Consider the following 17,830-nt stretch of genomic DNA (forward strand, 5'->3'; position numbering starts at 1 on the left):
AATAAGAATGTTTTGATAGTTATTCCTAGTGAGAAATCTAGCTTGCTAAAACTAATACCTATGGCACCAATATTTGATGTTCTCAATTTAAGCATGTAGGGAAGCAAATCAAACCCTCAAATCGTATTACGCGACCTCTTTCCCCGTGCGAACTCATATTGTGTTATTTTCACAGTCACTCAAATATTGTTATACTAGCAAAGTCCTTTCTTGATAGGGAATTGATTATGTAACAGTTTTTGGGTGACTGTTATGCTAACCGACTTTTTTTTGTCACAAAAATAAAATAAATAATCCTGAATTAAAATTTATTGTGGGATCCACTTTTTTAAGAATTTGTGACTCACACCATATTGTTATTTTCACAGTCACTCAAATATTGTTATACTAGCAAAGTTCTTCCCGATAATGTCTTCGCGGGCTTTCCTTTAAAAAAAGGAAATATTGTTCAAAAAGTCCTAAACCTTTTTACGAATTGTTAATTCAATCCATCCGGTTAATTTTGATTGAAAATCGATTAAGTAGATGCCGATTATCCTACGTAACATGGCCGGTGGTGACGTGAATAATTGTTAATAATATTTTTAATATTTTTCGATTTGTTTATTTTTATTTATCTATTTTCTTTTATTTGTTTTCCTTTTACAATTGTGGCTAGCAACCCTCGCCAGTCACAAGCGAGGGCGTCAGGCCCGTGCTTAGATCCAGGCAAGGGACAACACCCTCACCTAGTCTAGGCAAGGGTCATTGGACCTTGCCTATGGACGACGACGATAGTTCAACAAAATTAATTCAAAAAAAATATTATTAAATTTGTTCATGTTATTGTCAACCGTTCCACAAAGGACGAACGGCGTCCACCTTAATGATTTCAGATCAAAATTGGACGGATAAACTCAATTGGCATAGGTTTAGAATTTTTTGGCCAATTTTTCCCATTGAAAAAAGGTTTTTGACCCCGAGTTTATCCTTTTGAATTTAGGATCTCTGAGACTCGATGCGAAAAATTCGTGAGTAGAATTCGACATGCAAACCTTAAAGTTGTAGGAATTAAAGAGACCGAAACACTTGTACTCCCTCCAACAATATCCAAAACCAGAAGGTGGATCCGATGATTCCGATCATTCGACTAAACGAAAGCGTCAAGGTCCGCCAATACCATTCTTAGTGCTTTGGTCAAGAGCAAGTGGTATCGGACGCAAATGGCTAGGACATGAGTAGATCCCCCATCTAGGAATTTTAGGATGGAGACGGTGGATCAAAAGAATTTTGATTAAGTTAATGTAGACGCGGACTTGGTAAAACTCCCTTTGGGCTGCCCAAAACCGAAGGGCTGTTTCCGGTTTCCTCCGCCTTTCTTGATCCCACTAGACGCCCGTCGCCGTCACGGTCAACACCGCTTACTTTTCGCCATTGATGCTGACACAAGCTCTCTCTCTCTCTTCTGTATTTGGATCATTCGATACAACCCGAGCCCAACAGATTTTCAACGGTCGACATGCCTCCAAAACACAATCGTTCCACTCCCTCGTTCATGCCCGTGAGATGGAGGAAACTTTGGGCGCGTGATAATACTTTTGGAGTAAAACTTCTGTTTCGGACGTGTTTTCGGAGCAGAAATCCGTTTAATGATATAATTTTTAGAGTAGAAATCGTTGTGGTTACACAACTTCATTTCTCTACTTTTAAAGCATTTTTTGGTTTCAAAAGTAGTTTTGCAGCCACTTGAAGAAGTAAAATAAAAAAAAAATTGCTTCTCTCTAGAAATAAAAAAATTAACTTCTGCTCGAAAATAGAAGTGGAGAAATCAACTTCTAGCAAGAAGTTGATTTCTAAAACAAAAATGTTGCCATGCGTCCCCTTTGTCATCATGTCTTGCCTTGGACAAATTAAAGAGACAGAACTTGTTTTTGACGTGCGAAAGCCGATCGTTGGTACGATTGAGATAATGAGAGGCTTAAGAAATGCATACACAACCAAAATGTTGTGATTTCACCCAATACATTTCTTAATATGTAGAGTGCACTTTTTGCTCCTCACGTTTCAACCATGATTAGGAAAAAAAAAAGAAAGAACCGGGAAAGTATATAGAGATTAAACTTCAAAAATCCGCACATCTGGATTATTTTGTAGATTTGATTTTGTTGGTATCTTTGGGGTACAAGTCACTGCTGGGATTCAAACATGCGATTGGACGGCATCAATTAGAACGCAAAATGTTCACGAGTCCAAGCCCATATTACCGACGGATCGAACGCATCAAGATATAAAGTCTCGTGCGTGAACATCTCCTCATGCACCGAGAATTTTTTTTTTTTTTTTTTGATACCGAGGATTCACGGGGACCTGCTAACCTGCCGGCTTCGCCAGCGCCGGCGGCCCACTGCGTCAGCACCTCGAGGAGAGCTAGCATGGCAGCCCACCAGCCATGGCCCCCCACTTAAGTCACGAAACCGAGTAGGGAGAGTTTCGAACCGGTGACCTGACGAGGGATAGCACGCCCCTCAACCAACTCAGCCATGCGTGGATGGGTTACCTCATGCACCAAGATTCGACTCTCTTTACCGTGTTAATTACCGAATAGGCAATTCTAACTTGAATCTACGGAAACACTTTACTATTTTATGCCGGCAGCGTAGAAAATTATTATAAAAAGTGAGATTTAGGTATCGGCACGAACACAAATCTTAATAATGATAATCAAATTCATCCTATCAGTCGGTGAAAAAAAATTTCATGCGGCTGTACCTTATGTTAAAATCCTTGATATAACAATCGTTCTTTTTGGGGGGGAGCAAACACCCAAAATTAGCTGGAGGGAGCTTCCGTGTGTGAAGCTGGAGCTGACTGTGAAAGCGATCTCTCTCTGTGGAAAGAGCCTATAAATACCGCTTCCTCCTCCGCTTCCTCTCCTCACACCAAGTCATTCGCTCCCTCCCTTTCCCACCTCAGCACAAGAAGAAGAAGAAACCGCCCTCCATTCCTCGATTCTCTGTTTTCCGTTAAGGGAAAAGAAAAAAAACAGAGCATGGAATTCACCACCGTCCTCTTCTCCACCGTCCTCGCCGTCCTCCTCTCCGCCTCTCTCCTCCTCCGCTGCGCCCCCCGCCTCTTCTCCTCCGCTCGCCGGAGACTCCCCCTCCCGCCGGGCACCCTCGGCTGGCCCTACGTCGGCGAGACCTTCCAGCTCTACTCCCAGAACCCCAACGTCTTCTTCGCAAAGAAACAGAGCAGGTCCGCCAGAAAAAAAAAAAAAAGGAAAAAAATCAGAAAAAACAAGCAATTTCTCCGAATTCTCTGACTTACTCGAAAGTGACTGAGATTTGGGTTCTCGTGGTTTCTTGAATTTATGGGGTTTCTTCTGAATTTCGGCAGGTATGGTTCGATAATCAAGACTCACATACTGGGTTGCCCCTGCGTGATGATATCGAGCCCGGAGGCCGCGAAGTTCGTGCTGGTGACGAAGTCGCACCTGTTCAAGCCCACATTCCCGGCGAGCAAAGAGAGGATGCTGGGCAAACAGGCCATCTTCTTCCACCAGGGGGACTACCACGCCAAGCTGAGGAAGCTCGTCCTCCGAGCCTTCATGCCCGAGGCCATCAAGGGCAAAGTCGCCGACATCGAGTCAGTCGCCGTTGATTCTCTCCAGTCCTGGGAAGGAAGATTGGTCAACACTTTCCAAGAAATGAAAACTGTGAGCATTTTTTTTTTTTCCCTTTTTTGCTAATTTTTGTCGGTTTTCCGGTCGCCTTCTTTGGTGTCGTCGACTTCTGTTCTGCGGAAAACAGAGGAGAGAAAATGGGTTTCCTCTGTTTTTGTCTCCATAAAAACAGAGTGATTCAATTTCCTCAAATTTAAAAGAAAAAAGTTCCTCAGATTAATCTACCATCCTTTGGTCGACTTACGGTGAACAAGCAGTTTAATTTTTTCATAACAGTATTAAGACAGTATATTCCATCTTTCCGTACATTAATTTATAAGCATAAAGACATACGTGGCAACCTATGATTACTTTTTGTGGGAACAGAACATTTTGGATAGAGCGAAAGAAAAAATAAAAATAAAAAATAAAAATCAGCGTCGTTTCGGAGTTCTCGGGACTGATCAAACTCTTCATCTTGCAGTACGCGTTCAACGTCGCGCTTCTTTCTATTTTCGGAAAGGACGAGATCAGGTACAGAGAAGACCTCAAGAAGTGCTACTACGTTCTCGAAAAGGGGTACAATTCAATGCCCATCAACCTCCCGGGCACTCTGTTCCACAAGTCCATGAAGGCCAGGAAAGAGCTGGCTCAGATCTTGGCCAAGATCCTGGTCACCCGGCGGGAGATGAAGCTCGACCACAACGACTTGCTCGGGTCCTTCATGGGCGACAAGGAAGGCCTCACCGACGAGCAGATCGCCGACAACATCATCGGCGTCATCTTCGCCGCCCGCGACACCACCGCCAGCGTCCTGACCTGGATTGTCAAGTACCTCGGCGAGAACCCGAGCGTCCTCGAGGCCGTCACGGTATAATTTCCTCAGCAAAAAAAAATCTTCACTCTATTCCTTTTAAAAGTCCCCCGTGTTCTTTTTATCCGGTACGTGCGGTCCACCTCGACCTCGACCTCGAATGAATGCGACCCACAATTACGCGAGAGGGAAGCAGAGGCAGAGATGAAATATCTCTCAATCATTCCGATTATACAACTATAGTTTTCACAGAGCACACAAGCTGTAACGCATGGAGAAATATTATAAAAGGAACGAACGATTGTTTAATAATTCCTGTGACTTTACAGGAGGAGCAAGAAGCCATAAAGAGGACAAAAGAAGAGAGTGGTGAAGAGAAGGTTTTGACTTGGGCAGACGCCAAGAACATGCCCATGACTTCAAGGGTCATTCAAGAGACGCTCAGAGTCGCCTCTATTCTATCCTTCACCTTCAGAGAAGCTGTTGAAGATGTTGAATATGATGGTGAGCGATTCTCCACACTTGGGATTAGTAAATTCTTATGGACTGCAAATGCTAAAAACTTCTTTTTTTTTTTTTCTGCAGGGTATCTTATACCAAAGGGCTGGAAAGTCTTGCCCCTGTTCAGGAACATTCACCACAGCCCGGCAAATTTCCCAGAGCCTGAGAAATTTGACCCCTCTAGATTTGAGGTAATAATTCTTTTGACAGCGACATCATACATGCATGATCTGTTCAAGATTTTTTTTTTTTTACCACCCAAGACGAGAGGGGAAAAACAACAGTCCTTGAACAAAATCTAATCATTATTCCTCTTAACCACTGACCCAGGTTGCTCCAAAACCCAACACCTTCTTGCCATTTGGGAATGGAGTCCACTCATGCCCGGGGAACGAGTTGGCCAAATTGGAGATTTTGGTGCTTCTCCATCATCTGACCACCAAGTACAGGTTAGTCAACCCATATACTTTTACACAGTAGAGAGAGAGGGGGGGGGCTCAGTTACTCTGTTTTCTCCATTTTTACCAGATATGGGTGAGACAGAGAGTCTGAAGAGTTTCAGATCCTAAAAATAGCACACAAAATCTGACACGGGCTTTTTTGTTTGTTTGTGTTGTTGTGCAGGTGGTGTATAGTGGGTTCACAGAACGGAATTCAGTATGGGCCATTTGCTCTTCCCCAGAATGGATTGCCCATCAGATTATATCTGAAGACATGAAAAACAGAGAGAACAATCCAATGCATGCATGATATTGAAGCAATGGGAAACCAGTCTACTTCCCTGAAAAATGGATTACTTGGCGGCGAAGAAAATAAGGAGAAACGAGCCAATTTCTTCCTACAAGAAGAGATCAAATTCATCTGTTCTTTCTCGGTCAAGACAAGCTCAGAGAGACAGAGAGGAAGATTCCGGATGAACAAGTCTCATCCCCAGAAGGGAGTCAAAAACTGTACAGAAGAGTGAAAAGGTCAAGAGAACAAGGAAACAGAGTAAAAGGAACAAAAAATCTCGACAATCCAACCATGCCATGCTCAAAATTTTTTTTTTCCTTCATAGGATAGGAGATAGATTCCCTTGGAATGGTGGGATCAATGTAATCTAAAGCGGGGTCTCTTTCGCAATTCTTTTCGCTAGTTTTGTCACTGCCTACGAATGATGAAGTCCGCAAGGCATTAATGGAAAAATTAGAAATTTAATGGGATTCTTGATACAGATGTCTCTCTCTCCCTCCCTCCTCACTCTCTGTCTTCTTCAACAACTTACAAAATCTCAGTCATTGATATTTTGCATGAAATGGACAGGTGAAAGAGAGGACTTTGAAGCTCTGTTTTCCATTGTCGAAAGCCGTGTGTGATTGCCAATAATTCAGTTTGTACGACCCAAGAATGTGAAGTGCATGTGTTTCGTTTTCCATAACATGCTTGCTCAATCTGTTTTCCATTGTCCAAAGCGCAATGACGATAATGACTGAACGACAATCGTCGCGCGGAACTCATCACACACGCAGTACACGCACTGACTAAGACGCTTTTATGCATTTGAGTTCATATGCCGAGAATTGATGGGAAGATTTATTTTTCTGAGAGCTGCTTTCGATCGATGTAGCTGCTACGATTTTGTTTGCTAGACAACTAGATTCGCAAGTGTCGTCGGCTGCGAGGGCGGAAGTAGTTCTATATGAATTCTAACGTAAGTAGTCTTGGATAACCATGGAGTCCAAATAGTTGAAATTATCTGGCGATGCAACACTGTCATTCTTCTAGTATTCAACCTCCGGAAAAAAAAAACTCTCGGGCCAAAGTTAAGGAATAATGTACAGGACGAACTACAGCAGTAATGAAGAAATTTCAACTTTGTCTCAAGGGAGGAAGACACGCCGGAGATGGCCAGCGCCGCCATGCTGTGGCCATCTTACAATTTTACAGGTTACCGATTGGCGACCATACGTACGTGAACGATGCTCTATAGGATTCTCGGTCGGAGGTTGCCGCCGACTTAGGTTTTTGCCCTGATTGCGCTGCAGAATTCAAACAGGGTTGTATGCTGATCGTGGAAGGAAATCCTGGACGTGTTCCTATTTATTCATTGCCCTCTTCCTCCATCTCCTTCTCTCTCGAATCTTTGCGAGGGAAGGGAAATTTATTCCATGAACACGGATGTCATTTGAGATAAAGAATTTGTGGGCCCCGTTGTCTTGATCAATTGGTCCCACCAAATTTCAACAGGATAGGTCACTACAAACATGTCTTTCTCTTTCCATCCGTAATTTCGAAAAGAGTCTAGTCCGCTCGTCTCTACTATATTGTCTTGATATGTGTAGTGCATCGAGAAAGCAATAGCGCATTTATAGTTAGATGAATGGACATTCCCTAAATGAAGCTACCATCGACTCTATGATACCGTCATAGATGTAGCAGCCGGACAAAGAAGAGATGTGATGCATAGTAAGTAACGCGAAAGGCCAAGATGCATAGGGTCGTTCGTGTACTGCTACTAGCATGCTCCAACATGCCAGATAAAATTGGGTTAGCGGAAGAGAAGAACAAGCAAAATCTATCAACTTGTCACAGAAATAATCCAGAAGAGTATGCAAATTGACTGATCTCGAGATGGAACTCGTGCCTCGACGCAACAGTATGCGACAGCTCAGAGCATTTGCCTAGAAGCTTGTAGCTCCTTTTGGTTGGAGGGCTATAGTTACACGTACTTTCTTCACTGATTGAGCATGCCTCCTTGAGAGGCTCTGGCTGAACTGCTTTCGCCAATTTAGCTAGTCCTATACCTTATGGTCATGATACGCTATCTTTCTAAATTGTTCTATACCTTGACTAGCATTACACAACCGCATAGTTTCCGAAATTATGCCCCGTCTTGGAAACCCGACTCAAAAGAGAGAAGAATACCGGACTCAAAGTTCCGTACATTTTTTGCGAAAAAAATTATTAAAAAAGTCTTAAACCTATTGCAATTGTGCAAATTCAATCCTACACTTTTTTTTTTTATCAATTCAATTTTAAACCTTTTTGCATTTGTGTTAATTCAATCCTTCCGACTAACTTTGGCTAGCCGTTGTCGATGTGAACACCAAACATCGCCGACATGACAATTTTTAGTAATATTTTAATATTTTTGAATTATTTATTTATTTTTGTTTCTTTTTTTATGGAGGAAGAAGAAGAAGAAGAAAAAAATTCAAAAAAAAAACATAAATACTATTAAAAAAAATGTTACATCAACACCAAAGAGGCCACATCAACACCCGTCGGCCAAAATTGATCGGAATGACCGAATTGACACAAATACAAAAGGTTTAGAACTAAATTGACAACAAAAAAGTTTATGACTAAATTATCACGATTGCTAGTGACAATATCAAGGCGTCTATAAAGGAACATGGCGGGTTCTTTCGATCAAGTATGAGGGTGCGCGCAAAGTGCTTATTTTTCATTGCATATTTGGTTTGGCATAGGTAATTGATTCATCTCAAGGGATTTCTTGATCAGGCAATAGATGAAAAGCAAGACAGTTTTTAAGCAGATGCAAGAAGATAAGATATTCAGCTACCAAAGAGTTTTTAAGTCTTCTCCTTTTGGGGTAGTTCATTCCTTCCTTATACACAAGGACCTCCCTCGAAGTAAAAGTAAGCTCTTCAGTTATGTCAAGCAAGTAGACTTGAGTGTCAAAAGGTTTGTCCATGAAATTATAGACTAGGCCTACTCTAGTGGGACAAAGCACGCTTAGGCTCTGGGGCCAACGATCATTTGGTGATCTAATCATTACTCTAAGATGACTCAGTTTATTCCGTTCCTCAAAATCATTGTTGGAATAGAATTTGTTTATGACATGACAGAGAGATTTAACTAAATCTTGTACGTCGAAGGCGTCGTATCCATTAGATAACTGGGACCACTTTGTTCCATTAGTTTCCTCTGACCTCATATTAAAGAAATGAAAGTGAAATGCTAATACTTCGCTGTGAGAGTTTAGCTTTCCCCTCGGTAATTTTTCATCCGATTCATCAACGGAAAGATTTACCGACGTCAATACAGTAGATAGAAACACTCATTTGTCAATCAAATGCTAACATGCTAACTCTCTTACATATCGACTGGTACTCATTTCTCAAAGAAAGCCCGTATCGACTGGTGCTGTCTTCCTGCTATAGTACTTCTAATCTAACAGCCTTCAAAGCTGCAGAACACACACTGTCGTATATAAAATCAGTCAACTCCCACGGTTATAATTCTTCCCCACTATTCCGTTTCTCAATTTTAGAACTTAAGAGCCAGCAAGGCACCCGAGCATTGAAGCCGAGCTGTTCGGCCGGACTTCCGTAACACGATCCTGCAAAACGCTCTTATTGAGATTAGGATTAAGACCAAATGCATAGTGTTATTCAAGATCGGGAGGAAATTCGGGGAAAGCTATTTTCTACGAGAAAACTCGAGAAAGAAAAGACCTGTAAGCTGCTTCTTTGGTCGTCGCGATTGCACTGTGCTATTATATTACTCAAAAGCTCGGGGGAAAATTATTCCCCGGACTCTTTCGAATATGAATAATAAATTCATACCCATCATGAGAATCTACGCACAGATTCACTCGCTATCAAGTTCTAGTCCACAAACAGACTACTAGCTACACAAAAATTTGCCATTTGTACAATTTACAGCACTCATTGTTCCACAGTTGGCCGAATGATACTCTAACAAATGGTCATTTTCCGGCCCCTCGTTGTCTGACCAGACTAGAGAAAGACTGCAAGATCAAGATTATCCCATGAGAGAGAAAAGTCAAAATCGGAACCATAGGTTACCCATGGTTAAGAAGGCCTAGAAAAGATTTGATGGACTTGGACTTGGGACCCCCATGCCTTGTTGTGATTTTCTGCTAGGATAATTTCAAACCCATCATCCGATATTTTTATATCCCAATGATTGAATTCAGATGCCTCTTCTATCATGCCACGAGGATTTCTAGATTAGTAGAAGTTTCAAAGTTGACAGTCGAGGAAAACGTTCAACATTGCCATGCCAGCCTTCTCAGACTTAGGTCCAGATGCTGACCAGGCCAGGGGACTTTCTAGTTCTTTCAAATTAGCTAAGGCCCACACGTCTGTCGAGTGTGCCGTTAGGCGTCGCTGTTGATGGAAAATTAAGGAAAATAAGCGTTTGAAAATTCTAGCCTATGGAGCATATATTGATCGTGTTACTTGTTTAGAATAAGTTTGATTTCTTTGTAGGACTTCCGGTTGAATGAACTTCCTCCAAATTTCAGCAACGCGAAAATACCCGTTTTCGCCTTGCCATCTTTTCTAGAATCTGACGCGGCATTATTCGCCCTGCTTCGTTCCGTCGAAAAAGCTTTCCTTAATCAGCTTGCTGTGATGAGTTTTCGTGGAGTGAATCATATTTTCAGGCATTCGATAGAGCAAAGAGGGACCGTTTCGTTTTCATGCATTGCACGTTGGAATGAGGAAACGAGCGTCCTCCAGGCCTCTGCCTAATCTAACATGCCATCTCCCTAAACTGCAAAATCACTGGCGTCCACTGCAAACTTTAGCTTCAACAAGTTTCCGAATGTGGTACTTGGGGAGTTGCCAAACTTCTTTGCGCCTCGACGGACGTCCTCACAATCGTTTTGTTTTGGCGTATCAAAATAGGAAAATTATTAGCTGGCAAGTCTACTACCATAGCTGTCCTTCGTACTGCTTCGGTTGCTAGCTCTCACGACAAATTCATTCAAGAATTAGTGCCTTAAGTTATACTAATCAGAGGTATTCGAGCAAAGCGGCTTCCCTCATGCTTATTTCATTGGATAACGCCTTGGACAGAACCATGATGTGGAAGTGAATGATCATAATGTATAAAAGCTTAATTGCCGCTCCCTACCACTTCAATAGCGTCATACAGTTGGTCCAAAAGGCATACTCTTCTTCCACACAATAAAAGGAAGTGAAAGGGGAGAAAATTACAACTCAGCTTGTTGAGTCATATAATTGTCGTGTATCAACACAGAAGTCGGAGCAATTTCCTCAAAGTAATTGGAGTTACAAGTTATCTCGATGTAAGGGCCTTCAACCGCTGAATGTCTTGTAGCTCCGCATCCCACTCATCAACTGCTCGATTTGCATTGATCCAACAGCTTCACAAATGTTACCTTCACAAGCTCAAAAGGAACTAGATACAAATTTAAACTGTAGAAGAAAGGGGAGACCTAATCACACCTTCTGAAGAGCATCTTGAGTGACAGATGATTGTTGTTTCCCTTTCTTAATAAGCTCCAGACGAGCACAAATTCGAAGATTATGCTCTTCAGCCTAATGATAAGGTGTCAGACACAAGTAAACCCATTATGAAACCATCATTCTGACCAAAAAAAAAACCATGAGATGATCTTTAATAAACAAGGACAATCTAGTTCGTTTGTGTTAAAAACATCTAAACTTTCTACTAGATCTAAACAGAAGCCCTTTATCTTAAAAGATTGAAAGCTTTTTCTTCCCTCCAAGATGATCGGATCCATCTATGGAAAAGTGAGATGTGTATTTTTTGGTTTTCTCTTGTTCAACATATACAATATATTAACTCCTATTGAGGCAATTTTGAAGCATCTGGTGTTATGCACTTGCTTAGTCACGTCTGTCCTGGTGTTGGGATGATGAGCCAACTAATTTCGAGTTTTAAGCATTAGTCCCCAGTCCATGCTTACTTTTATAACGACAGCGAATACTGCCTAGAAGGTCGTACTAGACATAGATCAGGTAAATCATCTTATAATGTGGTCTTAAGTTATGACCATCAACTAATCAGATTCCATGTGCCACAGCTTAAATACTAGATGTGGTCACTAAGAAGTTCAAACTATCCCCTAACAGTATTCTTGTGAACCTTGCCAAACTTGATTCTAAAGAAGCCGCCATCTCTAGTACAGTCATAATAAGAAGATTTTTGGATAATGCATTATGAGAATGGTCCTCCCGACACAAACTAGTTGATAATATTGCCACAATATATACAGTTTCCCGCCTGTGTAAAACCTAATAAGCTGTATGTGCAATTATAACATACCTTTTCCAGCACTTCTCTCAAGTGCTGAATCTCGTTCTGCTTCGAAATTGACAAATCTCTTGCTATGTCCAATACATTTGTCCTGTACAGGATAAAAACATTCGAGGACCAAGACATTAAGTACTTCACGATTGCTAAAGGAAGCAATACTGTCAAAGAGACTTGGTGATCAATGGATTAGGATACTCGCAACGAGCCTCTGAACAAGGACTTCATCATCAAGCAAATTGTCTATCTACATCGGATTGACTGCTAAATTGAATATGGGCTCGTGAGAATGCTCTCTACCAATTAAATACCTATAATTCAAAGATAGGCATGCTCCATAACCATAAGTGCTACTGGCCACATACAATCTTCAGCAAACTTAAGCACAAAAGGACAATTTATCACTACAGAGACCACACATCTGATTTGCAGGATTCAAATGCCGACATGGTGAATAAAATCTTCACGGGCGGACAAGAGGATGGGGATGTGACCATGACTCGGCAAAACATTAAATATGCCACAACAACACGGACAGCTGCTCAAACGCCCTATAGGCTCATCAAGTACAAAGTTATACCATCATAGAAGCCTAACCATTATGTAGTTTGACTACGTGACGTACTATATGGCTCCAATCATTGGAGATTAGATGATACTGTCCAATGTTCTATCCGTAAAAACTGAAATGAATATTTTTAATAATTTCCTGATTGTAACTGGAGGTATATGCATAATGTTATGGTTATTCCATAACAACTTGGTACATACTTATCTGACTTCAAAAGGTCCAGACTCTGTTCCTCAACAAGTTGTTCCACAGTATCCAGAACTGTTCCCACCTGCAAATAAAACGAGACATGACATGCCAAGCTGAATACATAAGAATCACATCTATGGTATTCCTGAGGAATTAGCAAGAAAACAAATCTCACAATCCTTTCGAAGGGAAACTTTGAAAACCATTGGCAGCCGTCTAGATTATAATGGACAGTTTAAAGACCAAATGAACCAAAAGCATAGGAAAGCACGAGGGAAAGTACAGGTAGCATCAACTTCTCAATGTTTAACTGCATAGCGGAATTGATTTCCTTGCACAGACCACAAACAAACTCTTTTTCTGGACTCTAACAAAATCCCCAAATTGAAGTTGCATGTCATACTCAGTAAACTCTACCTCCTCTTGTCATCCTTTCCAATTGTAAAATTATTTGCCGACATGGGAATTAGGCCACATGCCATAAATGAGCTAGAAATTCCACAAATAAAAATCTGGACAAATTAATTGCTTTAATAGGATAACATAAGTACCTTCATTTCGTCACATAGTGATTGAAAAACATCCTGCAAGTATGATAACAGATGGTCAATGTTCACATTCGACATACTAGCATGCAATGCAAACCATCTCTTATGTTGTGTACTGTGTACATACTATTTGCGTAAGGCACGTGATCCCATTTCACATTGCAGCAGACAAATGAGCCAATTCTACAGCAAACACTGACCATTTTCTACATAACAAGGATGCCGCTTCATTTGCTGAATAATTAGTTACTTTAAAAACATCTAAGCCTAGTACCAAAGAAAGATGGGGAAGAATCCCTAGGAGATGCCAAGTGGATCAGAGGTTGGAGTCTCAATGGAAGAACAAACGAATTAACAAATTAGTTCAGGCTCGGAAGAGGACAGAGCAACAGGCATGTCGTGCAAATGGTGAAACAGGATAAGTTTGGAACTTTTTTGCTGCAATATAATGGCATCATATTCTTTTTTTCCAAATGCTAAATCATGAACTAGAGGAGAAGAAGAAAGAAGAAATTATGTAGAACAGAACAAATGAAAGTTTGTATGCTTATATAATGAAAAGAACAAGGCATCTACTTCCACAAGAACATGAGTTGAATAAACTGAATATCTAGCAATACACATATACTGAGAATATACACCTTCCAGCCTTTCATAAGTTTCTCCAAGAACTGCATTACTTTTAACAGGAGCACCAGGCCACAACTATGAATCCATATTAAAAACTTACCTCTATGTGTCCATGGAGTGAAGTAATAACCTGTCAAAGATTAACATACAAAGCCGATACTTAAGTTTCAAAAGTATAGGAAATGCATCCAACAAAAAGATATAGCAAATTTATAAATTACACAGAATTGCATACAATTCATTAAATCCCTCTCCTGCAAATGGCAGTTGCTCTTCTCCATTTTGTCATCAAACTATTCTTTTACCTTAGTATTATTCTTGATCGACACTTTGACCAGTGCCAAAAAGACACAGGACCATCAAGATACTAGCCAACCAAAAACTGATGCTAGCAATACAGGTGACAGAATACCTTTTCTAAAAGGAAAGGATACAACGTCGTGTTCCAATATGGTTCAATGAATTTGATGGAATTAAATAGCAACAAGACAGAGTAAATACGCTTCGTATCTAGTGAAACACGGAGAATAAAGAAGAATTGAAGAATTTTGTACATGAGCCCAATCGAGGAAATAGGGTGCCTTTCAATGATTCTTGGAGATAGTATCCACCTTTCAATCAAGTAATGATCCTAGAGAATCACCATTATTTTAATAGGCTGGAATAATTACTCACGTTCTAGTTTGCAACTATGAGATGACCTTCGCAATCTTATCTTTTACATATCTTGAGAGATACCTGATTATCAAAGCTTTGTACATTGCTTTTTTTGTCAAGACAAGTATATTAATAAGCTTTGACAAGTACAAGACAGCATTTGCACCTTGATGAATAGCTGCTGGAGATGTTCTTGGTCATTACTTGAAAAACTTGGAAAGGCTTTGCGGATCTCCTGTAAAGTTAATGTCCAGAAAAATTATGGATGCAAAACAGCGTCAACATAATCCTATTTAAACGAACTTCTAGTCTCACACTTCTGTTATACGCATCAGCATGCAATTGTTTCCCATTTTCCTTAGTAAAAAACATATCCACTCACTTTGGTAAACTTTTACAAAAGCCTTAGAAATCAGATATACATGTCTATATATCGGACAAAATTTGAAATCAACTTGTAGAACAAAAGAAAAGGGAAAGATTGAAGAAGAATACCACATAAGCTTCTGTTTTGACAACAGGGTGTACCCAGGAAAATCAACTATCAATCAAAGATTTCTTTTTAAAAAAAAAAAAGGGAATTAACAGTTTAGTTTCAAATCCAAACAAATTACCTTCTTATCACTGTCAAGTTTGGACCTTGTACAGATCCGTACTTACACTACTTTCTAATTCGTGCTAATAAGAAGAGGTATGCAATCTGAATGAATATGTTAGATGATAATTACAAATCTCTATTCAACTTTGGGGTGGATATGAATCACAGGTTATTAAACTTTGTTGATAGATCTGCATCAAGAATCTAGTAAGCCCACACTTAAGCGGAGTAGTAAGGCAGTTTAACTGGTACTGCTTTCCGCCGTTCCCAGCATTGGAAAATTCCGAATATCCACCCTTCACAGTGACGAAGAAAAAGCAGAATACCCCCAAATAGTTCTTGATCCATTCCCAAAAGGACTTAACACAGGACACGTCCATAACATGAAACGCCAGAATAGAGCCAAACTGCACATGGCTCAGCTCCCATCTAGAAAAGCAGGAAAGTGCGAGCAACGACGCTGTCCTCATGAGTTTCAAAAAAAAAAAAAAAAAAGCTCACTTGCAGGCGGTTATGGCACCCCACATCCAGACACCGAGGCGAAGTAACGCGACAGCTCCGTTCACGACTCACACTAAAAGCAATTTGACCGCTGATGAGTCGGTGGATCGAAAACATTATGCGTAACAGCACGGTGACATTCGAAGCGTCAGCCTCAAAATTGCTACTGAGCGACTCGATTCCGGACGTCCAAAGGTCCAAAAAAACACCTATCCTATTAGTTCGATTAGAAGGAGCTGTCGAGAAATTGAGTTTCGAACCTAGAAATCGAGGCTGGCTAGCTAGCTAGCTAAGATTCGGCAGAGAGAAGTACCTCCATGGAACCAGTCGAGAGAAGGGGAAGAAGAGCGCGTTTGAATGACTTGTCCACTTTAGATCGCGCCGATCCCGCCGAGAGAGACGTCGCCTTCCCTTTCTCCGCCATTTTTCCCTCTTTTGAGAGAGAGAGAGAGAGAGAGAGAGAGAGGGGTGCGAAGGGCGGGAATGAGAGCAGTTGGGTTTTGGATTTGGACAAAGTAGAGAAGGTCTTCTTCTTCTTTAGAGGGTCACATTCGCGTTCTGAATGTGTTTCTTCTTCTTCTTCTCTTTTTAATTCATTTTTGGACCACTCGCAATATAAAGGAAAAAAAAAGAAATATAAAAGAATAAGGAAAAATCCCAAACAAGGATCCGAAACAATTTCATTTTATCAAATAAAGGCACCAAGTAAATCTTATTTCAAATAAGGGCCCGAAGTAGCATAAAATGTTTTAAAAGAGGGTTCGGCCTAAAAGGCATTTTTATCATTTTTCCATTGTTATTATTTTATTTTTAAATTTTTAAAATTTTAAAAAAAATAAAGAAAGGAAAAACAACGATACAAGCAACAACCCCTCCTACCTATGGCGGGCGACCCCACCGACTAGAGGTAAGGGCTCGAGTCTCTCCCTATTTTGGCGAGGGCCTATTGGCTCGGGCCGAGGCGCCGGCAATCCCGTCGACCTAACCCCCCCCAAAAATCGCCAGTCGTCAGTCCCTCTTATGTGTGTGTGTGTTTTTTTTAATTTTTTAAGAAAATAGAAAAAGGAAAAGATTAATTAAAATAAAAGAAAAAAATCAAATAAAAGAAAATCACGAAAATGCCTATGTCCCTTTTTGATATTTCATAATTACTTCAAGCTCTTATTCGAAACAAGGTTCACTTCATACCTTAATTTGAGAAAATGAAGGCATTTATGGCCCTTATTTGAAATAAGTTTCTCTTGAAACCCTTATTTGAGAAAATGAGAGTATTATAGACCCTTATTTGGAATTTTCTCACCGAATAATGATACAAATGGTCAATCAATTTTGACCCAACATATAATATGATCACTGAATTTTAAATTTATTCAATATGATCTCTAAATTTTAGGTCAAAATTCAATGTGATTCTCGAATATTTAATTTGTTCAATGTGTTCCTTGAACTTTTGGTACATATTCAATGTGGTCAATGAACTATATGAAAATGTTCAATGTGATTCATCCATTAATTTAATATCAAGGACAACAACGAACATTCTCACACAGTACATGAACTAAATTGAACGTGTACCAAAAGTTCAAGATTACATTGAATAAGTTAAAAGTCATGGACAATATTACACATTAAGCTAAAATTCAAGGGCCGCACCGAAGTTCTTGGACTAAATTGCACGTGGGGTTAAAGTTTATCAACAATTCGTGTCGTTTTCCCAAATATAAATTATTTATTAGTTTACAAATTTAAATTAAGTTTCAGCTAATGAAACCGAAGATGCCTCCATGCAACACGAAATTCTTCGACAAAAAGGAAGAAAACCATAATTTGTCAACCCCTATATTCACTCCACTTCTGTCTTTCAAACCTATGAGCTAGTCTTACCGATTCTTTAGGACTTTTTCCTAACATATAATTTGTATTATGAAAAAAAAGTGGTGGCGTTGTTCATCTGAATTAGTTGGTTAAATATTGTTAGTCAGATAAATGAAGTACCACATTTAATAAGCTTTCACTCCTTACTAGTTCAAATTGATTGCAATTAAATTAACCTTTTTCCATACATAGGAATCTTTCATTAGTTTGCTCGGTTAGTTTCATTATATATGAACTAGGCAAATCGAGT

At 40.2% G+C, this 17,830-nt stretch overlaps 2 protein-coding genes across 3 annotated transcripts; one reads left to right on the plus strand and one right to left on the minus strand.

Annotated features, from left to right (window-relative positions):
* Window positions 1-2,930: 2,930 nt before the first annotated feature.
* LOC115748041 (abscisic acid 8'-hydroxylase CYP707A2) lies at window positions 2,931-6,140 on the plus strand. Its single transcript, XM_030684409.2, has 7 exons — window positions 2,931-3,234; window positions 3,376-3,694; window positions 4,125-4,511; window positions 4,784-4,958; window positions 5,040-5,146; window positions 5,286-5,404; window positions 5,580-6,140. The coding sequence occupies exons 1-7, from the start codon at window positions 3,029-3,031 to the stop codon at window positions 5,671-5,673; spliced, it is 1,407 nt and encodes a 468-aa protein (XP_030540269.1). The 5' UTR covers window positions 2,931-3,028; the 3' UTR covers window positions 5,674-6,140.
* Window positions 6,141-10,819: 4,679 nt separating this feature from the next.
* On the minus strand, window positions 10,820-16,231 carry LOC115748042. Of its 2 annotated transcripts, none has more exons than XM_030684410.2 (8): window positions 16,019-16,231; window positions 14,773-14,841; window positions 14,050-14,079; window positions 13,323-13,355; window positions 12,783-12,853; window positions 12,024-12,105; window positions 11,180-11,272; window positions 10,820-11,071 (listed from the first exon to the last, which is right to left on the minus strand). In XM_030684410.2, the coding sequence occupies exons 1-8, from the start codon at window positions 16,127-16,129 to the stop codon at window positions 11,030-11,032; spliced, it is 531 nt and encodes a 176-aa protein (XP_030540270.1). In that variant the 5' UTR covers window positions 16,130-16,231; the 3' UTR covers window positions 10,820-11,029. The 2 variants fall into 2 exon arrangements, with proteins under 2 accessions (XP_030540270.1, XP_030540271.1); XM_030684411.2 differs by having other exon boundaries at window positions 10,820-11,097.
* Window positions 16,232-17,830: the final 1,599 nt, after the last annotated feature.

Source organism: Rhodamnia argentea, chromosome 3 (genome assembly GCF_020921035.1).
Source record: "Rhodamnia argentea isolate NSW1041297 chromosome 3, ASM2092103v1, whole genome shotgun sequence".
In the NCBI taxonomy this organism is placed as follows: Eukaryota; Viridiplantae; Streptophyta; class Magnoliopsida; order Myrtales; family Myrtaceae; genus Rhodamnia; species Rhodamnia argentea.

What these genes read in the sequence shown, in the direction of transcription:
- LOC115748041 (XM_030684409.2), top strand. Translation starts at nt 3,029, where the DNA reads ATGGAATTCACCACCGTCCTCTTCTCCACCGTCCTCGCCGTCCTCCTC. An exon ending in GCGTCCTCGAGGCCGTCACG is followed by an intron (nt 4,512 to 4,783) that starts GTATAATTTCCT and finishes GTGACTTTACAG; the next exon opens with GAGGAGCAAGAAGCCATAAA. An exon ending in CATCTGACCACCAAGTACAG is followed by an intron (nt 5,405 to 5,579) that starts GTTAGTCAACCC and finishes GTTGTTGTGCAG; the next exon opens with GTGGTGTATAGTGGGTTCAC.
- LOC115748042 (XM_030684410.2), bottom strand. Translation starts at nt 16,129, where the DNA reads ATGGCGGAGAAAGGGAAGGCGACGTCTCTCTCGGCGGGATCGGCGCGA. An exon ending in CACTATGTGACGAAATGAAG is followed by an intron (nt 12,854 to 13,322) that starts GTACTTATGTTA and finishes TTTTATTTGCAG; the next exon opens with GTGGGAACAGTTCTGGATAC. An exon ending in GACCTTTTGAAGTCAGATAA is followed by an intron (nt 12,106 to 12,782) that starts GTATGTACCAAG and finishes TATCCTGTACAG; the next exon opens with GACAAATGTATTGGACATAG.